Source organism: Oryzias melastigma, linkage group LG17, assembly GCF_002922805.2.
Source record: "Oryzias melastigma strain HK-1 linkage group LG17, ASM292280v2, whole genome shotgun sequence".
NCBI lineage: Eukaryota > Metazoa > Chordata > Actinopteri > Beloniformes > Adrianichthyidae > Oryzias > Oryzias melastigma.
The window spans coordinates 10,719,992-10,746,426 of NC_050528.1; the positions used below are offsets into that span (position 1 = coordinate 10,719,992).

The window sequence follows — 26,435 nt, forward strand, 5'->3', positions numbered from 1 at the left end:
TGGAGCTAAAACAAAAAATGCTCTTTTAATAACTGTTAATTAATATATATTTTTTTGTTTTGCCTTGTTAATTGATGTTGTTATGATCTTTAATATGTCTTTTCCATTGAGTAATTTGTTAGTGTGATTTACACTTCACGACCATCATTGTGACCCAGTAGTTAATTGTTGATACAGATTCCATTACTGGTTTTTCCGCCTAGGAAATACTGCTTTTTTTTGTGGTTTTGACTAACTTTTTACCAAACCATAACTTTTAGCTTTATGATCTAGAAGACTTTTTACTCTCCGAATGTGTAAAATCCCGGTTTTGCAGAGGTGCTCTTCAAAGGCTTGTAGCAAAAGCAGCAGGGGTGACTGTGTGAATAAATAAATAAATAAATAAAGCATACATATAGATGTTGCTAAGCAAACAGCATGAAACACACTATTTTTTTAAACGAGTCTTCTTTTAACATCTGTTTTCTTCTTCTGCTTTTTTCACATCTGATCCTCGGATCTTCTCGCTTTTCTTTTTCACGCTCACAAATCACTGATTTTCCAAGGTTAAAATTCTCCGTCATGATGTGGAGGTGTGAGTCACATCATTACCGGTGAGAAGGTGCTGAGAGACGCTCAGTGACACCTCCTCTGATTGGGCCGCCGTTCTCCCGCTTGCTGTATGTACAGTGGAATTGCCTTTAACGGTGCCACTTCAGTATCGAGCTGGATGAGGCACTTAAAAGATAATTAAGGAAACTTGGCTGACACATCATCAGAGCGGTACTCGGCTTTTTGTCACAAAGACACTCGCGGTGAGATACAGTTGAGATTGAGGACAGAGTGAGTGGGTGGGTGTACATACTAATTCATTTGTGCGACAACGAGAGTAAATGAAAGTAAATTTGCTGCTTGTAATCTCTCTTATGTCTCATCGCCTTCTGCTTGCAGTCTTGCCTCAACTATAATTGCACCCTTATAGGCATGATCCAGCACCTATAAACATTTATGAATTTGTGTATTTTTTTCAAAGGCTTTAGAGTCGAAACACACTAATTATTCACAATTCTTTTTTTTATTTTCTGTATTTTAAGAAGGAAGCACTGCTCAAAAACGGGACTTTTGACCCATTACTGCCTTTTTTGTGTAATTTACTCACTGAAATGATTCTTATACAGAGCTAAAAAATGAATTTTCTTGTTTTTAAGACTTTACATTAGGGTTGTTAATTATAAATTCCTTTATTTGTCCACTAGCTGCGACTGTATCTGATCGTATTACCGTGATCTGCTGACCTCAGTGCAGCCTTCATTTTGAAACTGCTAAGATTAAAGATCTGAAAACAAAATAATAACCAAAAAATGAGTTTAAGATAAAAATTAAATAATTAAAATATCCCTCGTTAAAGCACACAAACAAAACTTTACAATTAGACAAAAAAAGTAATCTTGTAATCATTACTGTATGATTTTTTTTACTTGTCCGCTTATATTTTGCTGTGTTTGGATATAAAAAAATACATATATCTTTTTAAACCCAAAGAGATTCCAAAATATTTCTTCCCCACACGAACCCTCAATAAATCATCAATAGAGTTTGGATAAAACACTGTAAAAAAAAGTCAACACCTGTACACTTTTTAACCCAACTATCAAAAGTTTCACTCCATAAATTCTCACTGCACATAAAAATGCATTATATAAGCTAAATAAACATTTCCACATAGGCTGGAGGCACAAGGTGCTCCAAAGACGGTAGACATTCTATTTTCTGTGCTTTTGATGTTATTCTCCCTTGCTTTTTTATGTGACTTTGTGATGTATATTTTTAGAATAGGTACGACTGAAGCTTTGTAATGTTGCAACGACAAACATTCTTTCTGTTGAAAACAGAATAATCAAAAACAGAAATCCTCTTTCTGTGTTATTTTACTAAAGATGTATACAGGTAATGTTCAATTTTAATTATTTCAAGATTGCATTTCATGAAAAAGTTAAAAAAAATACCAAAAGTAAAATTATAAACATGAAAGTAACAAATTTAAATGATTTACCTCAAGCATTATATTTAATTGAAACTTCCACTAAATTGATGTGGTTTGACTGTAAATTATAGTGATGGATTTCTGTTTAAATATGATTTACCTAATACTTGTTTAGCTTATTTGGCTTATTTCATTAATAGGTGAAAAAATAAGAACTAGGTAAAAAAAAAAATCAGAATCAGAACATCAGGAGCATAAAAATAAACAAGAAAGAGCAAAACTATTTTTAAGACCCTTTTGCCCCCTTTTCAACGTCGGGGATTATAATACTTTATTATACGTTTTTGAGTTTTACAACATCAACTCTCAACTACAATACAAACTTTAACTACTCAATTCAGTACAAGAACAGAGTCAGATTATCTCTTTATTACTGCTTAATTACTGTTTCATACATATTGATTTTTAAAATAGTTATGTAGCAAAAATTACAAAATTTTCTTAAGTCTATGTGTTGATTTTAGTTTTTTTTATTTTAATTTTGACATAATTTTATTTATTAAAGACAACTGACTTTTAACTCCTTACTTTAATTATATATATATTATAGCACAAAAATTGTGTCATAAAACTACTTTGTCTCTTTCATTTTCCCCAAAACTATAAAAAAAAATAAATCTGTTTGTTGCATTTTTTCCCAAATTCAATATATGAACATAAAAGCCTTGTCAAAATAGATTCACAGGTATATATGGTCAGTTTAGGCCAGGGTTCTCAGACTCAATTTCCCTTGGGGCCCCTGAAGGCGGAGAGTGGCTGAGGCTGGGCTGTACGGGGTTCCATTTGTGCCAAAAATATGTTTTTGCGTCCAGTGTCTATGTCTTTGGTCCATTGTCTATGTCTATTGAACAAGTTTATTGAACATTTCTCCATGTTCATGTACTACTATGCATTATCTTCTGTGTCCTGTGAAACGACAGGAGCAAACAACGCTAGCAACTGTTGCTATGGACTTTTTCTTATCAACAACAAACGTAAATGCAAAGTTTTAAGCATAAAGCAAGTTGAAAGCGAATACAAAACTATCATCAAAGAAGACATGCAGAAGATATTACTTAGTAGACACTTAACTTTCAGATTAAGACGGGGGCTGCAAAATATCAACTTGGGGGCCGCAAATTCCCCGCGGACCGCCACTTTGATACCCCTGATTTTAACATGTTTTATTTCTAACTTACAGTAGCTTCTCAACTGGGCGGGTACATATTATTTAAAATGATCCTAAAATTAATCGTAGATATTTTAATAGCAGGATGCTTTTAAAGATTAATTCCCAGGAGTTCTCATTAAAAGTGTATTGAAGTTGATACCATTTTCTCGCTCTGCTGCTCCCATTGCCACCGGGTTCATCATGTCGTGAAATCATGCAGGAAAAAACGCATCCACTCCCGGCCTCCAGGTTCAAGGCCGTAAAACAGAATCAATGGAGCTAATTCATTCCTGTCATGTTCAGCGCCATATGTATTTCTTGGAGCAGCAACTCAACAGCTATAAATCTCTCTTTTTGTGTTGAGTGATGATTGGAAGGCTAAACCCCTTCAGCCCTAATTTTTTATGTTTCATTTCAACACCTCTGCATACTTGCTTCTCATCTGCTTCCACCTGTCTCTTTGCCAGGAGAACACCTGCACATCTGTCCTCAGGGTTACACCTGCTGCACTGTTGAAATGGAGGGCAACCTGGCATCACTGAGCTGTAAGGAGATGGAGGGATTACTCAAAGATGCTGGTCGCGCCTTGCAGACCTCACTCCTTGGACAGCACAAAGCCTTTGATGGTGAGTTTTACATTATTAAGAAGATGATACTGGGAATAAATTACTTTCAGAAGAAAACCTTACCATGCCTACATATTATGAAACGCTAAACTGTGAATGCATCCACAGCAGTGTAAATATATACAGAGTTCGTGACTTCAAAGCTTGAAAAGAAATATATTTTTCTGTGACTGTTTGCATGCACAAAGAAAAAATAACAGGTTTCAAGTGTACATGGTTTGAATAAAACTTATTCTAATCTTTGATTATTTTTGATGTATAATTATAAAAATCTTAGTATCCTCAATGGTATAAATGCTATGTATGCACAACTTTCGATGACAACTCATCAACTATTAAAATAGTCGACAACTAATTTAATATTCGATTAGTCGTTACTTTATTTTATATGGAGTTGGAGTGTAGTAAAATTAAAAGTTAATTGGTATTATGTTAGCTTTTCGGACAATTTTGGCATCTATTAAGGTTTTTAGGCAATTTTAGAGTTTAGCTCATATTTCAGCAACATGCTAGCTAGATTGGCTAATTTAGGATTTTTTCAGTTGTTTTTTTTTTTTTTTTGGCTAATTTGGAGTTTAGCTATTATTTCAGCCGCATGATAGCTGTTTTGGCTAATTTAGGCTTTTTTTCAGTTTTTAGGCTAATTTGGAGTTTAGCTAATATTTTAGCTGCATGCTAGCTATTTTGGCTAACTTATACTTTTGTCAGTTTTTTAGGTTAATTTGGCATTTAACTAATATTTTAGCTGGCTATCAGCTTCAGCGTCTTCAGTTATTAGGTTCCATGATTTCAGCTATTAACTTCAGAATTTTCAGCTATCAATTTCAGCATCTTCAGCTATCAGCACTAGCATCTTCAGCCGCCAAATTTTGCTTACTAGCAGGGGCGCCGCTAGGGATTTTGGGTTGGGCCCCATAAAAATAATTTTTATAGGGCCCCTTACACAGTGGTAAATTTGCATTAGGGGCCTTTGTGCACCCCCCTCTCAGTCTGGGCCCCTAGAATTAGCCACCTTTAGCCCCCCTGCACACTAGCATTATCCTAGATAATGCTATATATCTGGTTTTAAGTAAGTTTAAAGCTAATGATGGTTAAGATGTGTGCTTTACACTCAGTTTGCGCATGACCCGATTAGTCGACTAATCGGAATAAATAATCTGTGATTAGTTGACTATTAAAATAATTGTTTGTGGCCGCACTAATTAACAGTGACATATATAGAGATGCACTAAGCAAAGCTGTGATGTCATCAATAGAAAATGCCTTTCCTCAAATTCATTCGTCGTTTTTCCGTGGTACAAATTTAACCATTTTGGGACCAGACTACGTTAGTAAGCAGTGATTGGTCCGAGTCAGTCTGAGTCGTTTCTATGGAAACCACTCTCGCTAATCAGGAGTGAGTTTGTTGGAAAGCCACACCCCTTCCACTGAAAGCAGAATCAGGAGAATCTGTCAATCAAACGCGTCAAACATACAAGGTGGGGCCAGCGGACACCACATACTCCTATTGAGGCATCTGATTGGCCAGTTTATAGCAAGTCATCTTTAGAACATAACCCCCCTGATAAATGAAGGAACGCTGAATATGCAAATTGACCACAGATAAGTAATCAGTAGAAAGTCCTGGTCTACATTTTGTAGTCATTGACATATATTATTTTACTGGACAAAACAAGGTGTTGACGTCATCCATAGAAAATGCCTCAGGCCAGAGCCTTCTCTGTCACTTCCTGATAGTCTGCTACCATTTCGTGAACCGACAAGAGTGGTTGGTCCGGGCTGCTTCGAGTCACGTTTTTAGAGGAATTACTGTTGCCAATGATAAGTGAGCTTACCCCTTCCACTGAAAGCAGCTCGGGATTTTGTTTTGTTTGAAACTATATTGGATAGATGTAGATAAATTAAGTCCATGAAGTCTGATATGTCATATTTGTCATGGTCAGATAAAGAACATTGTATTAACCTGTTGACTTGTCAATGGAAAATTCTGATTAATAAATAAATCAGAAAATGATTTGGAAAACTAATGTGTCTGTAAACAGACTCATTGTTGATTGTCCAATACCCCATCATGGGTATTGGACATTCATACCGACTTAAAACTGTTTTATTCTACCATCACACACCACAAGTAATAGACACAAGCTGCCATAGGAACTCAAAAAATCAAAAGAACCAGAGTAGGAAACGGGTCTCTCCTTTTAACCTACAGGGTTCTACTCCTCTATTATCACGGTTCCAGTGTCAGATAAAAAATACTGCACCCTACCACACCTCCTCCTCTCCAATCTGTGTTAACTCTTGTCCATGTGACCCCATGGGTCAGGGATCCTTTTGACAATTCTGACATATATGGTATGGTATGTCAGCTTTACAAGATTCCAAGAAAATGACTCAATATATTGGCTTTAAACCATTGCGAATTTAGCCCATTAACATTTTAAAGAAACATGTCTTTGTCTCAGTGCATTAAATGTGAGAAAGGGAGTTTTTGTGTTTAGTATTTAGTGGAGCACTAAGGCAATTATTTGTGTCTAATGACTTGCTCCAGTTAATAGAAGGTTATCTCTGTGCTCCTCTTGTTCCTCTCAGCCAACTCATGACAATAGATCTGTCAGCTGAGGCTCTGGGCCTGGCTAGTTAGCCTGACCTTTTCAGATCACCGTGATTAGTGGCTGAGAGAGACTTGTTTGCTTTTCTTCTGTTGTTTTGTGTCTTTTTCTTTCTCATGGCCTCTCCTTTTTACTCTGGTCACTATGCTGGGCCAAAAGGGTTACAGTCAGTAGTACACACACACACACAGTGTGCAAAACTGTAGCCTGAGAAGTACATCATTTTTAGTAGATTTATGCTATCTTATGGTTCTGAACTTTTCTATTTAGTGGGGAAGCGTTTAATTTATCACAGCTGGGTGACTAAACAAAACTGAAATGAAAGAAACAAGCATTTAAACAGCACTTAAATCCAAATTCTGAAAGTTTGTATTTCGCTTAAAACAAACCCAAAACAAATGACATAAAAGACAAGTGACAAGCTTATAATTAAGTAATTTAGAGCTTGTTTCTGCAGTAGTTTTTCACATCTGTTGCTATAAACCAGCCGTTGCTTTGAATAATAAAAGAAAAAACTCAACTGGAATGCTTTTTAGTTTAGTCCAAAAATCTTTTCAAATATCCTTTCTTCTTTAGTTGTTTACAGTCTCTTGTCTTACTTTAGTAAACATTACAAGGGGATGGCATTCTTGATAGAGACGACCATGATGTGACTCAGAGTCTAAAACCTTTTGCATCCCATAAGAGTGCTGACCAATAGAGGGATGTTTAATGGACCGTGATACGTCATGTGACAAGCAAATTGGCTGCAACTCCTATGCTCACTAAAGACAGTCTTTTATTTCTTGCTTTTTAAAGGTTAAAAAGGACACTTTTAAAAGAAATAGGATACCTAAAAAAAAGTTCGTGTTGAGGAGCTGGTGAGAATTAGTTGCTAATCAGCCAAAGCTTAAAAAAAGTTTTGTTCATTTAGCCACAGGACTGTGAAGTGACATTTTACCATGTTTCCAGTCCCTGCACATCTGGCTGTGTTTAGCTGGGTGTGGGCTAACTAGTGCCATGTGACTAAGTGCAGGGTGTTACTGTTCCAACCCAGTCGGGCCAGGCCTTTTAGAATCCAGGAACTGCGGAAGAAGTCCCAGCGAAGCCACAGATTAGAGGACTAGCATTCTCTCATAAAGCTGGCTCTGAGCCTGAGAGTGTGCACGCTGTGTGTGCATGAACCACAAAGTGTGTGTTTATCTGTACATGCAGCATGTCTCATCATGTCACATGAATGGCATTTTTCTGTGTGTTTGTAGCATGTGAATAAACTAAAAAACTATCACATTGAGCTAATATAACCCTAGAAAGAACCTAAAAAAGAGAAAAGGTCAAGGAGGACACAAAGAGTGATGGCACCAAATGGGACTGCATTTCCCAGCCAGGTGTGAGACAGACAAAAGCCCTAAATCTGACAGGTCTGGATTTTTGCCCAGGGTTCCAAAAGGTGACTTCTGAAAATTTGATTTAAAGCCCATGTTTTATAAAACAAATTAAATCGGCATATGCTGCCGCCTCTTTTTCTCCACATGCTTATTCTCCCCAAATTAAATCGGCATATGCTGCCGCCTCTTTTTCTCCACATGCTTATTCTCCCCAAAAGGAAACAATGGGTGGCAACATTATACAGTAAGTTCTTTTTCTCTCCCTGTAGATACAATAAAACCAAAGAGAGATTTACAGATTTGAAGATTTAGTTGTCATGAAGTCATCGTTAACTCTAAGCCGTAAGTCATGAGCTACAGTAGTAGGAGGCAAAATATGCAGATAGAAGAATAAAAACACTACAGTTTTAAGAACCAAATGTAAGTTGACAAAAACAAAAAAGTCCAAAACTGAGGAAAACAAGGAAGTTTTAGTATTTCATGGGGAAACAAACAATTTTGAACTAGCTAAGGCGAATAAACAAACACCATAAAATGTTGATACTGAACAGAGCAGAACATAAATAACAAAAACAGAGAAGTATACTATTATTCCTTTTTTTTCTTTACTACTGTGACAAAAAAATAACATCATTTTCTTAAAGTTTGCTTCTCCTTTTGAAAAATTGGTTTCAATGTGCCATGTACTAACTATAATTGAATCATTTACAAGTGGATATGGATGTATGAGTATGCATATATATTTTCCAATTCATTATTGACAAAGTATCCTAAGTTTTATAAAGCGTACACAGTGTCTTCTAATAGTTGGACCAGCGTTTGTTCCAAAAATTTGGCAACCAGCCCGGTGCTGTTGGAGACCAGCGTCTATTCCATCACAGACAGAATGGTGATGGCTAATGGGTTCATTAGCCAACTGGCCATGACAATCAATCAATCAATCAATCAATCAACTCTTCATGGTGGTGCTAGCATGTTGTGGAGATGGATCAAAATTGCCAACATTGGTCATTTTCAAACAAAAATCAATGCCAAAAATCCTATCTCCCTCTGGGGTCGTCATAAGAAAGGGTAGATGGATCAAGAAATGATGAACTTTTGGCTTACAAAATGCTACACAAAGCCCACAGATGGCTTCTTCAGAACACGCAAAGCCCTACTTGTGATGGATAGCATGTGAACGCACATCACGCCATAGTTCAAAGTGAAACTTAAAGTTTTTAATTCCATACCTGTAATTATCCCCGGAGGCTTAACAAAAGTACTCCAGCCGCTCAACATCTCGGTAAACCGGAGCTTTAGGGCAGCATTGCAGCGCCTGTGGGAGCAGTGGATGATGGACGGCGAGCATAGCTCCACAGCAACCGGGAGGATGCACCATGTAACTTTTCTGCAGGTCATCAAATGGATCGACCAGGTATGGGTTTCAGTGACAACCGAGACCATCCTGTCTGTATTCAGAAAGGCTGGAATAATTGGAACTAGAGCTGATTCTGAGTCTGAAGACAGCCGCCAAGAAGTGGAAGCTCTGCTTCATTTTCTTCTGGAGTTGGCGGAAGTGACACCGAGGACGAAGAACTTAACAGATTTAGTGATTTGGAGTAAGATTTTGTGCCATTAATTACAATAAAGGTACAAATTTGATTTGTTCTTTAGGCTATAGCTAAGTAAAACTGTTTTTTATGTTACGTAAATGCTGGACCTTTTCTGTTCATGTTTATTTTTTTGTGATGCTAATCTTCCTTGTGTTTGCATATCTGACACAGATTCAGCCTGTTTTCCATTCTTTTATAAATGTTATAACTTACCTTCCAAGATGATGTCTATTTTTGGTAAACCAGTTTGTAAAATACATTTACCGCAAAAAATGCAACCTATATTCCAGTGCGACTTATGTGTGTATTTTCTACCCAAGTCGCAGCAGTTTCTGGCTCCTGCGACTTATACTCCGGAGCGACTTATAGTCCGAAAAGTACGGTAGCACTGGCTTTGAATGTTTCTTTTCTTTGTGAAGCATCATCAATCTCCGTATCAAAAATCGTCTTCCCTTGGGTGCTAATTATTTTCCTAGAGACATGTGGACCTTTTCCGTCTTTGCTCAAAAATCCACTTATTTAATAATATCCTTATTCTGCCTTTTCCTTGTTGCTCCTTTTTCTGCACCCATCTTATCAATATTGCCCATCAGCTTGCCCCATTCCCAGATATGTTTAGGATTCACCCTAAAAATGTTGTGCAAATTCCTCACCAGAATGTTCTTTGGCGTATACCACAAGACGAAATTTAAACGCTGAATCAAATGAGAGTTTTTTGGCCATCACTACACTGACTCACAACACAAATACCACAGACCCTCATAAAGGAACTTGGCGTTTATTAAATACCGGCATCTAAATGAACAAAACACCTGTTAAACACAATTTTTATTCAATTAGAGACCGGCCACTATTGAAAGATACACTGTCACTATGTATAGATACATATTTCTTTTTTGGTCTTTTTTTGTTATATTTTCATTTTGATTGCTTCAAATAAACAATTTCCCAATCCAAAATCCAAAGTAGTCATCTTAACTCAATTACATTTGTTTTACCAGAATATATTGAAAGTCAATTCAGAAGGTAACACTTAATGTGCCATTGAGGAATCAATACAGAACTAAAACTAACTTGTTTCATCAAATCATGCTGATGAGCTTCATAAATCGTCCATTCTATCATCACTTAGGAGTTTTCATGAATTTCCAAATTTGCATTATACACCTGAACTTCTCAAATTCATATTACTTGGATTTGTCACCAATGACACATTTGACATCTGTTTCATGTCTAAACAGGAACGTGACACTGACTTGACGAACTCCTACTCTCCTCACCACCCACTATAATTTCTTGCTTTGGGGTCACCTCTGAGGATGTCAGGCGAGACAAGGAAATTTGCTCTCATTGTATGGCTTAAATGGTACACGCTATCTGCATGCAAATCATGTTGATAGGGACCTACAGTACACTGACCTAATTATACCAAACTCCCTCTCTAGTGTAAGAGAGATTGGAAGACGAAGACATCGACGTATCAAGGAAGTATGTTTTTAGAGTAAAAAGTACTAACTGTGGTTATTGAATAAAAAAAGAATGGAGTTTGTGTTATTTAGGAGCTTAAAGAGAAAGAGCCAAGAGAGACAATAGTGTGAAAAGGAGAACCATCTGGATAGAAAATGAATAAAGAGACCTGGGTAAATTGTCTCTAATAGCGGCCAGAAATTGTGAGAATAAAAGAAAGTGGATTACAGTTTTGTCTGAGAACCCATTGTTAAAAGACACACATTGTGTAATTTGTTGGCTTGCTTATCAAAAAGGACAATTGGATAGCATATATATTCTTTCTTAAGGGTTTGGCAGTGTTTGTACATGTGTGAAAGTGTTATCAATGAAGACTCTGTGTGACTCACAAACTACTTAATGGCTCCCAGATCAGCATTTGTACTTTGAATGAATTTTTTTTTCCGTGCATGCTGTGCTTGTTTACTTTTTAATCTATTTCTTTTAATGTCTGAAGGTGTGAAGAAGAAAGAGTGACAGTAAAGAAACGCATGTTCAGTGGATCACTTTTGGTATGGTAATACATCACTAGAATTTGATTGATTTTGATGCTAACTAAATCAAAATATTATAATAAGCTTTTGTTATACTACTACACATTCAAAAGAGGCTGATGTTTCTCCACATCAGTACATTAATAGAGCATTATACCACACTGTATGGTCACATGACTGCTAAATTCAAAGACTTTCCACATATTGGGCTGTAATGATGTCTTGATCATTTTTTGTTGTGCGTTGTCACCTGTGATGGGACTTGGTCGTTTATACATTATAGTAAAACAAATGTATTGTGCCTCAATCGTTTGAATTGATTATAATTTATTTATGTCATTTTGAAACACTTTTATAATATCATAGGTCAAATTGATTTAATTCAATTAACAACCTGCCACTGACAGATGGATCTGGTTGGATTGTAGAAATAAAAATCTATTAATCGATTAAATTAATTAATCGTTACACCCCTATTAAAAAACAATTAAGAAAAAAACAAAAACGTAACAGAATTAGTCTGTCAACCGTCCAATCTCTGTATATGAACTCTAATCATTGGTATACTACGTCACCAAGGTGGGAGGAGCCATTGAGTTTGCCTCCAAATACAATTTAGGCTCTGAAACCCAACATCTCAGGGGGTCGGACTCCTTTCCTCTGGAGAGTTGGTGTAAGTTTGTCCCCTCTCCTCTTGCACTCTTCAGGAAGGGTACCATCAAGTGCTCCAACTGGGGAATCCATTGTTCTTCTGAGAGACTTCAGTAGTCACATGAGCAATGACTGTAATAAATGAAAGGCAGTATCAGGAGAAACTACTTCTCTTGTCTGAACCATAATGGTGCTTCATATATATATATATATATATATATATATATATATATATATATATATATATATGTGCCAGTTACAAGCACCATGTTCAAACACAATGGTGATCAGTGCATGTGGCACCACTAGACAGAAGGTCAACGATAGATTTAGTAGCTGTCATTTGACCTTTAGCCGAATGTTTCGGAAACTCAGGTAAAGAGAGGAGCAGAGCTGTTAACTTATTCACACCTGTTGCTAAGTTTGACTGCCGATGATGGGGGAGGCGGGACAGACTTCCACAAATCAACAGCAAGCCAGTTGAGGTAGCTCAGGCGTCTCTTTTGTATGACTCCTGGACGTCTACCTTGAGGAGGGAATTTGCACATGTCCCACCAGGAGGAGACCCATCATAACAAAGGAAAACGTTGTCAACAAAGATTGTGTCCAAAGCAGCTTAATCCAGACTAAATCTAGAACTTAAAACAGATGAAGGTATTCAATTTTGAAGCATGTAAAATCCCTGAAGTTGTTGAAGAACAATGATAGAACCATTACAAGCAGATCCATGGTAACAAAATAGTTCCTTTATTGATTGAATGGATTTATTTACTCAGCCTTGGAAGCAGTGGCATACGAGGACGTATAGAGATAGAATAATCCTCTGACATGTCAAGGTGGCCTAGATGTGAGGCTCAGAGTGATTACAAATGATTAATTATCTCCCCTGGCACCACAGGAAGAAAGTCATTAAAGCATTCATGCTTCACTTGACTAGTTCTAAGTGTGTGTGTGTGTGTATTTGTATCAGTAAGCTACAATGTGATTATTGTAGAGTGTGGCTTAAGAATCTGTCTGATCTGTTGATACATTAAAGACTTTTTTTAATTACAAATATTTGATGATATATTTTTAATGATATTTTTTTAAGTTGATCTTTGTAACAATTATGGTGAAAACAGTTTTAGCACATCAAAAATATAATATTAGTGTTGCCTTTTCTTTGTTTGTGTTTTGTATTATTTATTTTTTGCATTTAAAGCTTACATATTGTCATGTGTTTTGGTAAACAAAAACAAAAAAGCAAAACAAAACAATAAAAAAACAGAAAGAACTAAAAATTTACAAATTTTTAAAAAGTCAGGAAAAAACTTTCTCAAACTCTTCTCCTGTGTTTTCATGCAGGTGGATAACTTGAAGGCCGACATATTTCGTTAGTGTTTCATTCTTTATTAATTAACTAAAATAACTACATTGAATTACTGATTTAAATACTTTAATATATTTAGCAGAAACACGTGTAAGAATTATTTTATGCTGAGAATTATTCATACTTCACCCTCTTGCATTTAGATACAAAATCACTGGAATGATCAATAGATCTGGATCAAAATTCAACATTTTTGTTGAAATAAAGACAGTTTAAGATATCTGAGGAGCACTGTGCAGTCTTTACAAAGATAAGTCAACTGCTTTAGTCAGAAATATTGCACTCGTTTTTGTGATTAGTGATTTTAACTAGAACTGGGCGATATGACCAAAAAATATAAAAATATATATTTTTTTAATTCCAAATTTGATTTTTGATTTTAATTGATTTTTTTTACTCAGTAGTTTTACGTTCTTTAACAAAGGTTACAAACGGCAGAATATTTTTAAGAAAACTGTTTTCTATTAAAATTTCCTTTGGAAACTGGCTCTAAGACAAAGTGTAACTAAATATAAACTGTAAAAATGTTTGTAGAACAATGTAGTCGGTGCTTTGTGAGCTACCAGTACCTTAAGCCCCCTATAAAGAGAAATACTTCACTCATTCAGCACTTTTGGTGGCAACAGCCTTTAAACTGATTTTGCCGTGTGCTTGCTCAAAGTTTGAAGTCACAATCCCAGTGACCAAAATCTAATTTTTTGACTCACTAGTCAGTCAAGTTGGCTGGTAGATAAAAGAAAATAACTGGACAAATTATTGCTTTTATTTTAGTAAAGACATTGTGTTATTTTTTAAAAATATCATGTTTTCAGCTCAACTGGCTCTGTAATGTTACAAAGAGACTACTAAAAGTACAAAAGTGGATTCATGCCTGGTGTTATCGTAGTTATAAAATATATATTTTTTTATAAATGTGCTGTGAATTCATGATGTTGTATTTATCCACCTCATCTCGTTAGCATTAGCAGCTAGTATCATAGCATGCTAGCGTCAGTGTAACAACATTGCTGTCTTAAAATTGACACTTTTATTAAATGTTCTGTTGCTGATGTAGATCAGTAGCTTTATCCTCCAGTTCTCTCTGGATCCTGTAGAAAATCCCAGCATGTCCCAATGCTGCATCAGTCAAAGAGCTAAAGGCTACACAGAGACAATTAGCACGGAGACGATTAGCAAAGGGGGTGGTGGCTTCTCGCGGGATGCACGTTTTCTTTTCTTTTCTTTTTATTTATTTATTTTTTTTGTGAACAAGCTTTTTCTTATTTTTTTTTTTCCTTCACTGAAGAATCTCCTGCTAGCAGCTTTCAGGTTTGCGCTTTGCAAGATACGAAGGGGCTGACTTTACACCGAACAACAGAAGCCCAAGAGAGCTGAAAAATTTAAATTTCCATTTTCAAAAAATAAATCACCCGAAACAACAAATTTGAATTAATCAATAATATCAATGTATAGCCCAGCCCTAATTTTAGGTTGTCCAGAACAAAAAAGATTTACATGAATGCGGGTTTACCCAGACCTTGGGATACATATACAACTTACCCAGCATTCATTTTTAGGGTTACATTTTTTTTAAACAAATCAAAAATAAATAAATTAAAAAAAAATCATGATTTGAAAACTTGCATTTATCCGTAAATATAATGAATATACACAATAAAAGTTACAAAATGAAAGGATATTTGCTTTAATGTACTTTTATTAAAATTAAGAGTGTAAAATAATTGCTACACCTTTTCACATTTCCAAAAAACCCTGAAGAATGCAGTAAAAAGCCACAGCTGGTAAAGCAAGCTGACTGCTTTCTTAATCAGTAAGCCAAACAGAGATACAGCATTTAACAACTGTAGTGCTTAGATAATGTTGTGGAGATGGTCAGTGTGAGATTAGCATATTACCATTTTATATAATTCTAAGTACCAAGAAAGTCTTTTGGTCTTCCATGTGTGGGTGATGTTTAGTTTTGTTCCTATTTTTTTCATTTTTGTATCTGATCAGTGAAACCATTGGTTTGCCTCTTCATTATTATGCAGATGTGTGAAATTAAAGAGACGTAATAACAAGAACCGCCATGCTTCTAGTACATTTTGTGTTTTGGCAGTTGGACAGGACACCCTACTGGTAAACACTAAAGTGAAGTTGTACTTTCCCAGCCCCGTGTACACACATAAAGTGGTACAGACAAGCATGCACACGTTTTCCTATACATCCAATAGGTCTTTATTAATTTATTTATTATGTCAAAGAAAATACTAGTGCTATAATGTGAGAACTGATTCCAATCAGTGTGTTTCTATCAGTTAAATCGACGTTAAAGCTTGAAATTGTCTTCCACAGCACTGTTGGCTATTTTAACATCCACAGATTTTCAATGCCATCTCTGCAGATGTCTTTTTTGGATCTTTATTGCAACAGCTGTTCCTAATTAGACTTTCATCCACTTTTGCTTCCTCCTTATTAAACCCAAATGATTTACAGATGTTAAATTTGATGGCATGTTGTAAACCATGACAGTATTTGTCAGGGTTATAGGCTACTTATCTTTGGCTTTGCATTGTTAACTTCCCCTTCACAGACAAGCAGATTAGATGAAATTCCTTGAGAATTTGATGGAAACTCTTAGTTTTCAAGAAACAGACAATGAAGGCATCACATTCTAAGAATATAATTTTACACAAGAAAACCTGATACATCTATATTCCTTACACACGACCTGTGTGTGTGTGTGTGGGTGGAAGTCTATCTCATTTATTACTGCTGTGTTAAAAAAATCCAGTCTGGTGGAATGACTTCTATAGGATGTGTAGGATGAAAACCTATGAGAAAAAAATTGATCACATTCAACAACAGAACCAGCTGGAGTGTAGAGACCACAGACCACATGGTTGGCACTTACACCTTCAAATGTCAAACACAGAGGTGGTCCATGGACAGCATACTTCACATCGCCAGCCCGACTGCTGAAAGCTTTTTCACAGATCAACAACCGCTATGCATGAGAGACATCACCAACGCTTATCCTAATTAAGCCCATACTTTAAAAAAAACATGCAAAAACCCTTTTCTTTTCATCTTAACTAGAATAAGGTCAACTATGTTTAACATATGGTCAGTACAAAACACGGAATATGCATATTTATGAATACTTCAGAACAGTGTTCACAGTAGCGGAGCTTAACATGCGTCTGAAGGTCTTATGACCTTCTCCATCAGCTGACAAAGTTTTCCAAATAAAACTGCCGTTTTTTTTTTTTTAGTTCTCATAGTTCTCAGAACTTTTGTACTTTTATTCGAAATGAATAATTGGCCTTGTGACTCCAAATATCGTGATAAATGAGTGTTGTTCTGACCCAGAAACAAAACAACTAACAAATTAGTAAAAAAGATTGTGGTCATTTTGTATGGATATGCATACATCAGTCTTTGTGCGGTCTGTAAATACCATGTGAAAATTAAACAAATTATCATATTTAACCTAAAATAACAGGAATACAGAGAGGCTAACTTTTGTCATTTTGCCTCTCGCAATGAAAAAAAGCTTCATGAATTTAAAGCTACTGTATGTGTCTGGTGCATTCAAGTACATGCTGAACGAGGGTTTTTGTATGGGCTTTTAGCATATGCTGTTCACACTGCACCGTCAATACACGGTACTAAGGTATATACTCAAAATTGGAAGAGGGCTTGGTATGGCGGTGCAAATCTTGCTGCAGGCTTCATTTTCATAGGTTCCTTCTGATATATAAAAGACTTAGTGTCATATAATTCCAGCCAGACACAAACCATAACAATACATTTTCGTTCATGATTGATTTCAAACAGTTCTGTGTTTTGAAAAAGACGCTATCCCTACGTTCCTCCCAAACCCGAGTCCCTGATTGGTCCAAGTCAACTGGTTTAACTTTTAATGCTGGTTCTATTGCATGTTTTGTACGTAGAACCTGGAAACCGACATAAAAACTTGCATAGCGAAACGTGAATTTTAAACGCAAAAGCCCAAAATGGGAAAATATGTGGGTTTCCATGGACTTTTTATTTTTTATAGACGCTCAAATCCACGTTTATTAGAGCCTGGTGTGACATAGCATAAGGGACCGAAACATTTGAGCGGGACCTGATGGGAGACAAGATGGCGTCTGACAACAACATTACATGTCATTGTCATGATTCATTTAGTTGTGTCTGCCCATTTAAGACATTTTTACTTTTTAAAAGTGGAATGTGTTTTTAGTGTTTTTTTTCTTCATGCTTGTATTGCATTTTGTTTCTAATTTTATGTTTTTATTGGGAGATAGTTTTAATATCAGTCCAGGGACAGCAGATGAAAAACAGCCAACTCTGGTGCATTGGCAGCAATGCTTTTTAATGTGCAATGTAACTGTCAAATAAAGGAATAAATAAAGAAAAAATCTCATGTTTTTGGTCGAAACAGACTAATATAACTGGCGACCCTAACAGTTATTTATTTGTTCTTTGTGGTAAGCAACACTTTAAAGTGGCTTTCACTGATATGCAACATTTTATTTATGTTTTTGTTGGTGTAAAGCCGCTTTTCTTCACGACAGAGCTGTTTCTTGTTGATTGCGTAAAGGGTTGAAGCTAACTTCAGTCAAAACTGGTCTGGAGCTAAAGCTCCAAAGTAAAAATCTTAACAGTTTTACAAATGTGAACACTTTTGTTAATGTCCTTTCATAAAGAGTTTACTATTTTTTGACAAATTTAAGCTAATCTTGAACACTAAAAAAAACTTAAATTAAAGGGGACTACAACTCTGAAATGTTGAATTTCTGCTTCCAGCTAATGATTTTCAGCTGCCAACTTGTCTTCCTCCAGGTCCTCTTGAGAAATGTTTTTTTTTCCTTGTTGTAAACAACTGACATTTCCTCATTTCTTTTCTTAGGTTTCTTCTTGGACTTGCTGAATCGTTCCATGGCAAGGCTGCAGAGGAGCTTTGCTTCAACCAGGAGTCTACTGCACCTGATGAATTCTCAGGTCTTCTCTGACCTGTACAATGATTTGAGCGGCTACTGCCGAGGTACCAGCATCAACCTGGAAGAAGTCCTAAACGAATTCTGGGCCAAGCTACTGGAGAAGCTCGTCTACCAGAAAAACAAGCAGATTTCATTAGGTATGTTTATACATGGAACTACAAACTCATAGCAGTGGTTACAATTTGGCTTCAGCAATCTTGGTTTGAAAACTACTGCCAGTTTTAAACAAATGACTGGATTTTCTTCCCTGATCTTTAACAAACACTCACTTCATTACAGATTTAGACTAAACTTTTAAAAGGGAAAAGAATGCTAAATATTCTTTTCTATATTTTTTTTTGTTTTACTTTCAGAAGTCATTTTAAATTATGTGTATGCTTGTTTCAGGTGAAGACTACCTGGAGTGTGTGTCAAAGCAGATAGAGACGATAAGGCCTTTTGGAGAATCCCCCCATAAAACGTCTGTACTAGTCACTCGCACATTCCTGGCAGCACGCTCATTTCTACAGGGACTGATGAAGAGTGCAGAGGTGGTTCGCAAAGTGTCTCAGGTAAACCTTACGTCTTAAACTCACATTTTATCTCCCTTTCACTTAAGCTACTTTTTTCCTTTGATTTCTTTAAGGAAAAAGTCACCGTATTTGAATATGTATATTTTGCTGTCAACTAATTTTTATCAGTGATAAAATGTACTTTTTTATACTCTTTCTTCTTCTTGTGAACATCTCAGCACACACGGCCCACTTGCACACTATAAAGTATTGGCAGATCAATGTTGGGAGAAGTGAGAGGCTCCATAAAGTATGGCCTGCGGTGCGGACAATCAGCCCCTGCAACAACAGTTAATGTCAACTTCACACTGAAAAATGTCTCCCCAGGCTGCGGGGAGCGTTAATATATCCCAAGAGAAATGGTCTTCTCTGTACATAAGACAAGAGTAAGGTTAAGACCAGTGTGGGACTGAGAAATCATTTCAGGGAGGTGGTCGGTATTGATGTTTCAGTGAATATGTCCTGACAGAGGCTGGACAGGCAAACTGCTGTAAGATGTGGCCCCATGGGATATGCACGTTTTTTTTTGTTTTTTTTTTTCTATACTAGCGGGAATTCAAAAAACAATTTTGTTTTTTTTACAAATTATTCTAAGATAAAGCGGTCAGTATAAAAGCTCAAAACAAAGCAAAAGCAACATAGAGAAGATTTGGATGCATGTCAAGGAGTTTAGTTGAAGCTGTCTGTGTGATATGTGTTCCTCGGCGGACTTTGGCACACAGAGCAAAACTGTCTGACCTGGCACATTTAACACCCCGCCTCTGTTTGGCAGCATCTTCCTCATACAAAGAGACATGAGAAGTCCTGAATTACCTTTTGAAATCCACCTCAACAGCAACTAAACCTGGATCTAAATAATCATTTTGATTGAAAAAGGCTATTTAGAAAAAAAAGTATGTGTTTGTCATGTCATATTTAAACTGCTCCTTACAAATACCTTTAAATATCAAACAAATTAAGGTTTTTTGTAATAACAGGCAAAAAAAAAAAAAAACAAATCTGAGCAAAACATGTGAACCAAAATATTTGCAAAAAAAAAAAAACAGTCACCAAACAATGACAAGTGACTGGAAGGAAAAAAAATCAATGATTATACATTACTGATGAAAAATGACAAGCACGCAGTGATGATAAGAAGTTGAAACCAGGTCTTAACACTGACGTGAAATAAATCAAGCTCAAGACAAAAGTACAAAAAAGGGAGACTGCAGAAGCTTTTATTTTTGTAGATCAGTAAGAATCGATTACAGCAAACCAACTTTACACAACATTTTGCGCCGAGCACAACACAGCCAAGAGTTCTTCCTCAATACAGCTTGTATTCCAGTAGGTTTTTCAAGTTTTTTAATGCACCTGATCCTGGTAATTAGCAGCAGGCGGGGCTATAAACAGCATATTGACGGCGTGGGTTGATAACCATTAAGCTAAAGAATTCTTAACGAGGAATGTGCTAAACAATTCAACAAACCAGCAGTTTGCACCCAAATTTCCAATTGTAACACGAAAATATTAACTACATAATTATCTCAAAATAACTTGGCTTACCATGCTATTGTATCTCAGTGTCCCTGGACTGTAAGTAAATGTGTCAATTAGCATCCCTTTTTGTTGGGGTTTTTCTAAGCAGACACAATTTAGAGTCATTTTGTACCAACACCTGACAAACCTATCTGACATTTTTGACTCTTTGAAACCAAATCTGAATAGAAAATTTGAAAATAAAGCAACCAACCAGGAAAACAGTAGCTGTTTGAAAGTTTTAAACATAAGTAAAGCCAAAATACATGAAAAAAACGCATTTTTTAAAAAATAGAAATAGTGATACCTAAATCCCTTACCTAGACCATTTTAAAAGCAATGGTTCACTCTCATACTCTTAAAATATTCTTCATTTATGAAATTTAGCTGTTATTAAACCATGCTGTGTGATTGAGACAGGACACATATGAGTAGATGTAACCCTAACCCACACATGAATATGGAAATGCCTTAAATTACCATTTTTGGAGTGTAAGGTGACATCATTAAGACTTTTGCCAGTCCTTGTGTTTAATATGTGATAAACTGTTGCTAAAACCATGAATTAAAGTAAATTGTATCCCCCAATAATGACACCAAATTACTGGAGGAAATTAAGGTTAGCATCATTCCTAACACTAACGTTTTGATTTAGTCAGCTTAAGCAAGTTATCCTTGAAATTTTTAGTCATATTGTGTTATCTCATGATGTGTTTATACATTTAAAAAATTCTCCTTATTGGATGCCACAATATGAAAGAAAAGAAAGAGAGTTTTTGAAATTTAGACACTGTCAAACACCAAATGTTTTAACATTTTGTTGACTTCAAAAAATGATATTTCAGTTTTTGTGATGCGCAAGCTTAAGTAAAATAGCCACGTTCCAAAAACTGACCCCAATAATAAGTTCATTTTTCTCAATTTATTTTTCTTTATATAAGCAAAAAATCTGCCAACAAAAGTCTTACCAAGAATTCTTATTTAATGAAAAAAATTCTAGTCTGACATATTTTCAAATTAAAATATTTTGCCAGTGAAAACAAAATCTTAAGAATACTTTTCTGGCAAAACAGAAAATACTTTTTTCTTGAAACAAGGGTCTATTTATTTTCTTAAAATTCAGTTTTTCCATATTGACTTTAATATATATACTAAAGCCATTACAAAGGTGTCCAACTTGCTGAACTTTATGTGGATTTATAGCCAATAAAACTCTTGGACAATCTCTTGCTTAATTTGTAAAAACAATATGTTTTGTTCTTAATATTGACCTTTGTTAGCTATGATTTTTATCTTCATTGACTGGCCTTATACTTGTAGAGAGTGAAGTTTGGATGTTGTTGAGGTATTACATTAATATAAGGAAGCAAACTCATAAATAGACAACATTAAACAGTGTCGATATTCAAAATTTCTAAATTTATTTCTGTGCTGCAATGAGTAAAACGCATATTATTAGAGAAGGTTCCCAGAAAACTAAAGTAAAAGATCGAGAAGAAACCGTTGCTAAATAGGCCATCAATAGAGGGGAGCATTACAGAGAGTAAGAAGATAGAAAACAAGCGCAGAGATGGAAGTTTCTGGAAACATAGCTGCTGCCTTGCTTTGCTCCAGCCACACCAGTCAATAGACCTTAACCTTTTCCGTGCTGTTTTTTTCCCCTGGGCTGAGGTGCAGAAGAAATAGGCCAGGAGCCTCACAGCTCACTCGGAAAACATTAAGTCTAGATCAACTCAGTCTAAAGCTCAAAGGGCGGAGAGACCAGAAGTCATAGTTACTAAACACAGAGGAAAGACAGGCAGAAGTACTGGAGAAAAAATAAAGTCGTAGTAGTACTGAAAGTACTGAGAGGCGGTGCATTTTTATTAAAGTAACATACTTTTGAAAGGAGAGTATGACAGTGGAAAAACTTAAATGCCATGATTTTTCTTTTAATACGATAAGGAAGGAGATAATTGAAAGTAGTTGAATGTGTTGATAATTCAATTCATTTTGTACTTCTAAAAAAATTTTTTAAATATATTTTTTTACTTTTTATGCATTTTTGACTTGAAACATTATTAGTGTATATATTTCAAAAAGGTATTTCAGTAACAACTGTACAGAAATACTTCATGTATAAAAAGATCACATACTGTGAATGAGTGATTTTACAACAAAGGGTAAAAATACGAGCTGTAAAAAAATTCCATCCATCCATTTTGTTAAAACCGCTTTGTCTCTTTCAGGGTCATGGAGCCAAACCTGGCCAAAAAAGAAACAATCCATTTAAAAACAACCCTTAGACTGTATTTGTTTTCATAAAATAGTATATTGACAACCAGTATTTAGCAAATAACTTTCAATTTTAGCAAGTTTATTGCTTACTTTTTTGTGAGTTGTACTGTAGTCTTAATTGAAATATTTTGGTTACATTGTTTAAAGTTTTTATTTATTTAATCCACAAGATAATAAACATAGGTAATTTGATTTGTTTTTTGAATTAAAATCTTATTTTTATTTATTACCTTCGTTAATAATTTAGATTTTTTTCTCAAACTTACTCCAAAATTACAGAAAAATTCATCAATTCCTGTGAAATTGTATAATATTTTTAATTGTCTTAATCTGTTTTCTTTTCTGCTTTTCTTCATTTTCTTTTTCATAGTCCTAATCCTGTTATTCATTTTTTTACTCATATTAATCTGTTTTTAAAGCAACCCCTATATTTATTTATGCTATAAAAAGTAAATTAGGGAAAAAATAAATCAGCATTACAGCAAAAATCCTTCCTTTTTACCTACTCCTATTTAGTAGAAGATGGTATAGAAGAGACAGTTGATTTTTTTTTAATAAGATTTGTCCAACATTTTGATCACTATGGGCACGATCTTTGGAATATTTAACTAATAAGTACACAGTCCAAGATGATACTAAGGTGTCATCACACCATCTTCTATAGACAGTATATGTACACAACCACACTTACTGAAGACGGCTGATATATAAATCATCCTAACTCAGAGAACATGAGTTGACCTGGAAGGAATAAATAGTTTCCAACACATATGTTTGATCATGCTGTTTAAGGGTCTCACAAGAGGGAGAATGGTTACTGTAACTGTGGAAACAAGCAAAGAAATGAAGTGCAAAAGAGTTGGATTCTTGTTCACGAGTCATTGTGTTTGCTTGTTTGTGCCTGCTCCTTTAGCATTTGGCTGAGCATGGTTAAAGGATCGTGCAAAGTGTGGGAACTCAGAATGTCTTTTTCTGGATTGTTTTTAAAATAGCAAATTCATCTCACATCAATTGCTTTTCAATACTGCATTAGTGACAGAATTCTTGGTGCAAATGGGATCCACACCCAAGTAACCTCACACTTAAGCTCACAGCTGTGAACTTCAAAGACAGGAAATCACCATCACACTTGAAATAGAACCTTATTGTCCAGAGTTTCTGTGCTACCAAAGTCCTTTAGACATTCTTTAAAGGACAAGATGTCACTTGAATGAGAAAATCATAAAAAAACAGTTCAATATTGTTTGTCGAAGAATTGATTTGATCTGACCTTCATCCTACAAGGTTAACTCTGCTATTGTTTCTAAAACTGAGCCTGGTGTATAGAGATCATGTTGGATGCAAGTTTTGGTGCATGAAAAAAAGGGAACTCTGCAGGCAATCTGAGATCAGAGCTTCGATTCAATCATGTCTCTTCCCTACAGCTACTGTGAACCAATACAAAGATCCTATCTTTAGAGTGCCATCGACTGAAGGAAACAGTCATACAGGGAAATAGAATTCTTACCCAAATAAGAAGTGACCGGGCAATGCTGAGTTTGCAGCAATCATCTTTCAATGCATTTTAAAAGCATTCGCAGTGGTCTTTAATTCTGATTAGGCCGTTTTTAGCCAAAATCAACAATCAGTGCAGTTTTCTAGGTCATAGTTTTTTGCAGAGCAGTAGGTTAGTTAAAAATTGGCTTGTTGTGAGCTGTGAGCAAGACTGAGCGAGACTGTTGGTGCAGAGTAAGTCCGCCCTTGTGACCCCAGACTAGCATGTAAGCGGAAGAGCGTGTAAGCTAGCAGAAGAGCGATGTCACTGCACAATCTGTATGAAGTGATTCTCTCCGTTTGATTGTTTTTATTTTTCATAAGTTGGAAATAGGAAAAGAGGAGGAGTGAGCACGGTTTACTCTGAGGAGATGTGACGGCCTGCTGCAGCCGCTATTGCTGTTAATAACGTGTCTGTGTTAACAGAGTTAATAAAGTGTCAGCAAGTGGTGCTGTGTCCTCTTAACTTGGGGACCAAACTGCCATCTAACAAAACAGAAGAAGAAAACATTTGTAGTTCATTTGTAGTTCTTGACAAAATCCTGCAATCCTGATCCGTAATATTTCTTTTTCCTTTTGTTTTTTATAAACATCAAAGTAAAAGTTTTCATCATAATAAGCATTTTAAGTGTTGTATAAACATTTTAAGAGGTTATTATTGTTGTTACCATCCGAAGACATTCTCTGTTTGCAAAATGCTTAGGTGAAAATGTTGCAAACGTATAACATAAAACGTAAAATATATAGTTTTTTAGCTGAACTGACATATTGTTCATGAGTGGTGCAACCGATAGAGTTCCGCGTACACATTGGGTAGTGACAACATCTAAATCAGCGAAATAGCATGTAATCTACCGGAATAGCGTGTAAACTACCGGATTAGCATGTAATCTACAGGAATAGCATGTAATCTACCGGAATAGCGTGTAAGCTACCGAAATAGCATGTAAGCTAGCGGAATAGCATGTAAGCTAGCGGAATAGCATGTAAGCTACCGGAATAGCATGAAAGCTACCGGAATAGCATGTAAACCAGCAGAAGAGCGTGTAATCCTTCTGCTTACATGCTCTTCCGCTTGCTTACAACCACTCAACAAAGAAAACAGTGACGTAGATGGGTCTATTTGTCTGCATGTGTCAGAATTGGAATTAGCATAGAGTGAGCTTGTGGGCTGCTGATTTATAGGTTGTACGTAACAACTAGCATTTTTTTTTTTAAAAAGAGCATTTTTGTCTGCTCCTGATTCACAACAATTTGAATAAAGAAGTACTAAAAAATTAAATTTCCAGTTTAATATTGTCCTCCATCATGAGATAAATGCCACAGGAACATACTAAAAACGCCATCTTCATAGGAGTGGGTGTGTAGCTACAAATGTCAAAATCCAAACTGCAAAGGAAAACAATTTTTGGTTTTTAGTTATTGCTTTTGATTTGAATTTAAAAATCTAAGAGTGAGTGGTAGTGGCAACAACTGAATACTGCAACTGAGTTTTTAAACCAACAGCGTGAAAAAGAGAGACAAGTAAAAGTGAGCTTATTCACAGGTTGAACCTGATCACTGTACTCTCTCTTGACTAGTTTGTTTAAACTACAAGCAGGTTTGTAAAATAATTTAAATATATTTGAGTTATGGCCCTCCTGGATTTCTGCTGTTGTCCTACTTTGACTGTATATTTTTTCATATCTGGCTTTGAGTGTGACTTTGCTGTTGGAAGAAGAGTTTCCAGGAAAAGCCTCCAGTTGGCCCAGATGTCAGCTTAGGAGAGCTTTGTATGCATAGCTTGCTTCGTTCCATCTCTCCTCCTCTTTCTCGCTCTTACACAGGCACACACCCCATACTTCCTGAGGTTTTGTATGCATAGCTGTACTCCCTTGTGAACAAAGCTTACTGGTATTAACCCAGTTTTACTTTTCACGCAAGAAGGCCTTTTCCCTTTGGGAGCAACCTTGTAAGATTGGGAGAAAAATGGGAAAGGCAGGAAGAACGAATTGATGAACTCAAATTGCTCGTATTGATGTCAAGACCTTTCCATTATATATGGGACAAAAAAAACAATGGTTTCTTTTTGATGTTTTAGATGTAAAAGTTACCTTTTAAAGTACATTTTTACACAGATTGAAGAGTTTCACCATTAAAGGTCTTCCAAAGTAATTTTTCTCTGACTAAATTCAT

General features: G+C 35.7%; 1 protein-coding gene across 2 annotated transcripts in view; it reads left to right on the top strand.

Annotated features, from left to right (window-relative positions):
• gpc1b (glypican 1b) overlaps positions 1-26,435 on the top strand; it is an 84,414-nt gene that overhangs the window by 48,208 nt on the left and 9,771 nt on the right. For both annotated transcript variants that reach the window (XM_024274060.2, XM_024274059.2), the window contains exons 3-5: positions 3,641-3,799; positions 18,291-18,518; positions 18,769-18,932. In XM_024274060.2, coding sequence (XP_024129828.1) covers positions 3,641-3,799; positions 18,291-18,518; positions 18,769-18,932 — 551 coding nt within the window. The remainder of the gene's footprint in view (positions 1-3,640; positions 3,800-18,290; positions 18,519-18,768; positions 18,933-26,435) is intronic.